Below are 5,758 nucleotides of genomic sequence, written 5' to 3'. Positions count from 1 at the left end.
CTGAAACATTAAAAATGAAATCTAAAACAAAAATCCTTGTATTTTCTATTCTAAGAACTCAAATGTAAAGGTTCCCTGGATGAGGCTGTCAAATCTGCCCCCACATGGGCGATGGAGGAGAAAGTGCTGGTAGATCTGCTGTCAGACGACGAAGGTTGTTTGCGGTCAGTGGCTAAATCGAGAGGTTTCAGTGAGTTAGCAGCCGTTTAGCTCTGTGTTAAAAAAAAAGAAAAGGAGAGAAACTGTGTCCTGGTGAGTGGAGGAGAGGTACATGAAGGTACAGTATGAAGTCAGGACATAAATAATGACTGTGACCAGGGCTGGGAAATGGGAACAGGTTCTTGTAGTGAACCTAGAGGTTCCATTCTTACTGCTCACTTCACAATTCCAGTCAAGAATTCACATACACACCCAAGTGGCTGATGACATAATTGCATGATGACATCACATGCATGCTGCTGAGAATTGCTAAAAGAATAATAATAATGTTGATTTTACATTACATTCAATTGTTATTGTGAGTAAATGTGAATATCAAGATGCGCAGTCAGAGGGACAGATGGGATCAGAGCAGGAATAGGATTACATCACAGATTAGCTTGCTGAGCTGCTAGTCCTGTGCAATTATTAAGGAACGGGCTGACAGTGTATGTGGAACTGACTCACAGACTCATGGAAACTTGTGTCGGAGGTGGCAGAGGTGAAGAAGCCGAGGTTTCCTTTGGGAGTTAGCAGGAAAGACTAACGTTAAAAATAAGTGTACATAAGATATTATTACAGTCTAGTACAATGTTGGGGGGAAATCTGTGAGACAGTTTGGCAGGCGCTAAGAAAAGATAGCGGACAAATTGGACGACAGATGGCGTTATGTCAGGCAGGACGCAGAAAGGAAGACCTTAAGGATGATTATTGGACAAGAGGAGAACATGACGACGGCTGATGTACCAACGGAGGAGCCAAGAAAAACACATTTGCCGGTTCCTCCGTCTGTTCCACTGCACTACAATCTGTGGCTGTGATCTGGTTTTTGCCTCAGAGTGAAAGTGTATTACTACTTAACCAGGTTCGAGTCAAGTCTAATTCAAAGAGAAACTCAACCCTGAGAGGATCAGTCAGTGTGAGGCCACACACACCAAACCATCCAAACATTAATTGTTTTTCTTCTGGAAGAATGTTTTGGGCGCAGCTGTTTAGCCCACAGCCTCTAATCAAACAGCATTATTGCTTTTGTCATGCACAGTTATTTCTCATCTTCATTGATAATTAATAACACAAAAGCCATTAAGCTGCAGAAAACAGCTTCCATTTATAGGGAAGATTTGAGTGGGGGAAAAAAAATGAAAGGAAAAGAAATGAAACAAATGTGATGATTTGTGTTGTGATTAAGTTTGCTGCTGTTTCCCTTTTTTTTTCGTGTGACTCAAATATCGATGTGATAAAAATAAATGAAATGGCTGCTAAAATTAGTATTGATGCAAAAAAAAATGTGATTCATTGCTGCTGGAGCTCAGGCTGTAAATTCAATATACAAAACAGAAGAAATGTAAACGATAATTTTCCAATTTTAACCTGTCTCTCGGTGTTAATTGCTCATTACGGCGTATAATGTCAGAAAACAACAATGATGTCAATAGACGTCTTGAAACATTGACAGCTGTTTGTTGACTCATTCTGCCCTCGGGGAATTTGACTAATTTAGCATCCAGTGATTGTGAGTCGTCTCAAACTTTTTTACCTCCTTCAGAGGACTATAAATTCTGCCACTTACTGACAGGCGCTCAGGGACCTACAGTATGTGCTGCCCAATTCATCAGTGATATTCACGGGCGTAGGCGATGGTGGTGGCGAGAGAACATTGACAACAGAGAGTAGGCTGATGCCATGCCTTTCCATGTTGAGCAGCTAATTAGTGTCAACTGTGGTGGGGGCCTGACACGCAGTCATCGCCTAAAGCTGCTGTAAATGCCAATCGATTCCCAACTAATATTTTCTGCACGGGTGACACGTTTTTTACAAGAAATGCATAAATATAGAGCTGGAAACAAAACACTGTTTGACTCACACATATGAGTGTGAACGACTATTTACTGTAGGATGACCGTACTTACTGTCATCAGATGGATATTAGACAGCTAGTTTTACAGCAAGCTAGTAGACAATAATAAAAACAACCAGGATGTTTAAAAAAATTACAGCCCCATCAACTTCTGTTTGAAAAAATGTGAAGTAATGTTTTAATTTATTTATTTATGTATTTATTTAAATCTTCTTTGGGGTAAATATAATGAATAATAATTACAATAATTTTCAATAAACTTGAAGGTGATCTATATTTACTGAAATTCATCCCCAAACCTTCACAGAGCCATTGCCCTCATACTTCACCCAAGCACATTTCTAAAATAAGAATTGTTAAAAATAAGTTTCTGTTGAATAATAAAAGAGATTTATAATAATAATTTATAATAAAAACCTTAATTAAAATAAGTATTTCTTTGTGGTGGCCAAGTTTTCATCACTCAGGAAAAAAAAATATCGCCTTTGTCTAATTCATAAAACATGGAAATCCAAAAACCATCACGTACATCTAAACACCGACGTCGATGTCCGTCCACAGAGAGGACACACAGACACACACGCACACGTGCATCACCTGTTACAGATGCTGCGTGATATACGTATATACACACATACACATGTGTTTTACATCTTTCAGGGCGAGCAGGGATCAGGAGGATGTGGAGCGGAGAGAAGCCGAGAAGTAAATAATGAGCTGGTGTTAAAAACGAGGAGGGAGGAGGTGATGTCGACGGTGGAGCTGTAAAAGAAACAGGTGTGTGCAAACAGACACCTGTGGGGAAGAATATGAAAGGAGTCACACACACACACATCCATGGAAAAGGAGGGAGAGAGAGGGGAGAGAGGGGGAGAGAAAGATGTAGACACAGACAGCAGAGAAGAATGATGTAAGGATATGAAATTACTGCTGAGGGTATTTGATACATCCAGACCCTCCTCTCGCTCCACCGCCTCCTCCCTCCTCCCTGGTCCTCCAATTTCCTTTCCTTTCCTCCTGTCTTATCTCCTTTCCTTTTCTCTCCTCTCCTCCTCTCCTTTCCTCCTCTCCTGTCATCCTTTTACCCTCTCCTCTGGTTAATCTTAGTCATGGCTGTCTGTTCCCATGTGAGGGTGAATCATCCGTACGGTGGTTTATTAAAGCAAAAAATCATTAGCTGTCTGTCTGACTCCATGTTGTCCCTCTCTCTCTCTCTCTCTCCCTTTCTCTCCCTCTCTCTCCCCCTCCGTCTGTCTTTTCATACCAAAACATAGTTGGCATATTGTTGCCGCTTTTATCTCTCATGGAATATAGATGATGTTACCATTAGTGATGAAGAGAAGAGAAACACTCACTTGATGACTCACAGTCAGATGAATGGGATTCCTGAAGCATGTTTGTGTGTCACCGAGTAAAAGACAGAGAGAGAGATGGCTGTGTGTGTGTCTGTGTGTGTCTGTGTGTGTGGGAGAGGAGGCGAACCAGGATAAAGAAGTTCCCACCACGAGAATGTGTAACAAATCACTTTCTAACTATTTTAACATAGAACACAGGTCTGGTTCTTACCGTTTGTATTTGTCTTCTGGACAGTTGTTGTTGTTGTTGTTGTTGTTGTTGTTGTTGTTGTTGTGGCTCCAGGACCTGCAGAGATGCTGCCCTCTCACTGCGTTTTCTCTCTGTTTGTCTGTTTCCTTCGATGTACAGTCAGGTCATGGACAGGTGAATACTGGAAGTACATCAGTGGGACAACCTGGAAGGTGGCAAAGAAGAAAGATTGGCATAAAATATGTGTCAGCTATAATGGAATGTACAGTAGGTACAGCTCCGTCTGCTGGTTCATATTCAAAGTTATAGCCATCATAGCTTAACGTTTGGTCCACTCCACCACATCTGTCCTGTGTTTTCTGCCCATTAACTTTAATCTCCCACTAGAAAAACTAAATCCACTGGTTCTCTCCCACTTCCTGATCTAGTGAAGTTCCCTTTACTCAAAACACTTTAACACTGACCACAGTGGAACCTTGAACTAAAGTTCTGCTGCACCACTGACACGGTCAAATTTGAAATAAAACTTGGTTTGTTAACATAGGACCCATAACATGCCTTCAAATCTTGTCTGCGTCGTTGACTCGTGCGACATAAAGTCAAATGTAAAATCTTGTCTGCGTCATTGACTCGTGCGACATAAAGTCAAATGTAAAAGTTTAATGAAATGATGAAAAAATGCTCATTCAAAGCAAACTGTGCACATGGTTTAAAAAGAAAGAAAAACACAAACGTCATGAAGCTCCGTGACGTTCCTCTCATCACACTTTGTTTAGTATTCTCATCATCTGCGGTCATAAATTACTTGCCTCGGCCTCTAATTTTCAGGGGACAGGGTTGATGTTTGGGTTAATTATGATGTCACGGGTGATTTCTTTTTACCGTCCACACTTTATTTCCCTGTGTAGGTTAACTAATTTCACAGTGAGCCAGTTTAGGAATTACCAGCCTCATTTTTACTCCTATTTTATCATCATACTGTATATTAACCCTGCTTGGCTGCTTACGGTGTTATTTTTGTCCAACATATTTTTGCGGCTTGTAATCAGAGAAATAAAACCTGAAGTCCTGAAATATTTACAGCCGGTTTGTTCCCCGTGCGACTGCGGCGCGGGAAGCGACCGAGGCGTGATCGTTTTTCCTGCTAATGTAAAGTGAAACGCATATTCAAGGTTAGTTGGTGTGTCTCTTTGCAATATCCCAGGTTTCCCGTGCAGGGATGTTGAATGTGGTCCTGATCGTCCCGGCTGAGTGCACCCACACTCACACACACACACATATATATATATATTTATATATATATACACACACACACACAGATGCATGTGCAAACTCTGGTGTGTGTGCCTGGTGCAGAGCACAGGAGACTGTTGCTGTTGAAAAATGCACATCCTGCTCTGTTGCACAAGCTGCTGCCACTGCTGCATGGCAGACAAAGTGGGTCAGCACACACACACACACACACACACACACACAGATGGGATCTAGGGACTTTCACACACATGCATTCATATGTTCTCCTCTCGTAGCCTTCTCTTCCTCTCTACTCTGTCTGTGACTAACACACATGGAGGAACGCGGCGACGCCTCGGTCAAAGCCTTTCTTCTGGTGTTTGGCAACATTTCTGTGCTCCAGCTACTCCAGCACTTTGAGCCTTTAGCGATAAGAGAGCAACAGACCTGAGGTTGCGCTGCAAAAACATAAAAAAAGAGAAAAAAAAACAATAGCTGGGATAATGAGGAGAGGACATGGCAGAGAGGAAGGAGAAATAAAGGTGGAAATGAGAAGGAAGGGAATGCAGACGAGAAAAACACAGCGGAAAAACTGAGGCGAGAAGAGGGGCAGAAGACCAGATGAGGGCTATTAACAACGGAGAACAAAAGAAGAATAAATGAAAGCGATTCCTTTTCTCCGACCTTCTCTGTGTTCAAAGTGTGTTCAATGGCAAACGGTGATTATTAACCAAATGAGTCTCTTGATTAACTTACTGTTGTGTAACGGAAAAAGGGCTGATGGCACTTTCAGCAGTGTGTCCAGTTTTTAATTAGATCACGGAGATGCCTTTTAAAGCTTTAGCGCCCTAAAGGAGGGTTTATTGGACCATAAAACTCATGTTGCATCATCTCCAAAGAAGTAAACACACACACACACACACA

At 41.7% G+C, this 5,758-nt stretch overlaps 1 protein-coding gene across 2 annotated transcripts in view; it reads right to left on the bottom strand.

The window, feature by feature from the left end:
- Positions 1–2,388: 2,388 nt before the first annotated feature.
- The window catches only part of LOC103394286 (TBC1 domain family member 20), a 34,083-nt gene continuing 30,713 nt past the window's right edge, over positions 2,389–5,758 (bottom strand). The window contains exons 10-11 of one of the 2 annotated variants that reach the window (XR_003052702.1): positions 3,623–3,806; positions 2,389–2,851 (exon numbers count right to left, since the gene is read on the bottom strand). Coding sequence is in view for 1 of the 2 variants with exons in the window: in XM_008331524.3 (XP_008329746.1) it covers positions 3,766–3,806 (41 nt within the window). In the remaining variant the exon portion in view is untranslated. Of the gene's footprint in view, positions 2,852–3,517; positions 3,807–5,758 lie in introns of those variants that run through there. The other variant, XM_008331524.3, reaches the window with a different exon arrangement.

Source organism: Cynoglossus semilaevis, chromosome 18, assembly GCF_000523025.1.
Source record: "Cynoglossus semilaevis isolate Cse_v1.0 chromosome 18, Cse_v1.0, whole genome shotgun sequence".
In the NCBI taxonomy this organism is placed as follows: domain Eukaryota; kingdom Metazoa; phylum Chordata; class Actinopteri; order Pleuronectiformes; family Cynoglossidae; genus Cynoglossus; species Cynoglossus semilaevis.
This window is presented reverse-complemented; position numbering and strand designations above follow the sequence as displayed.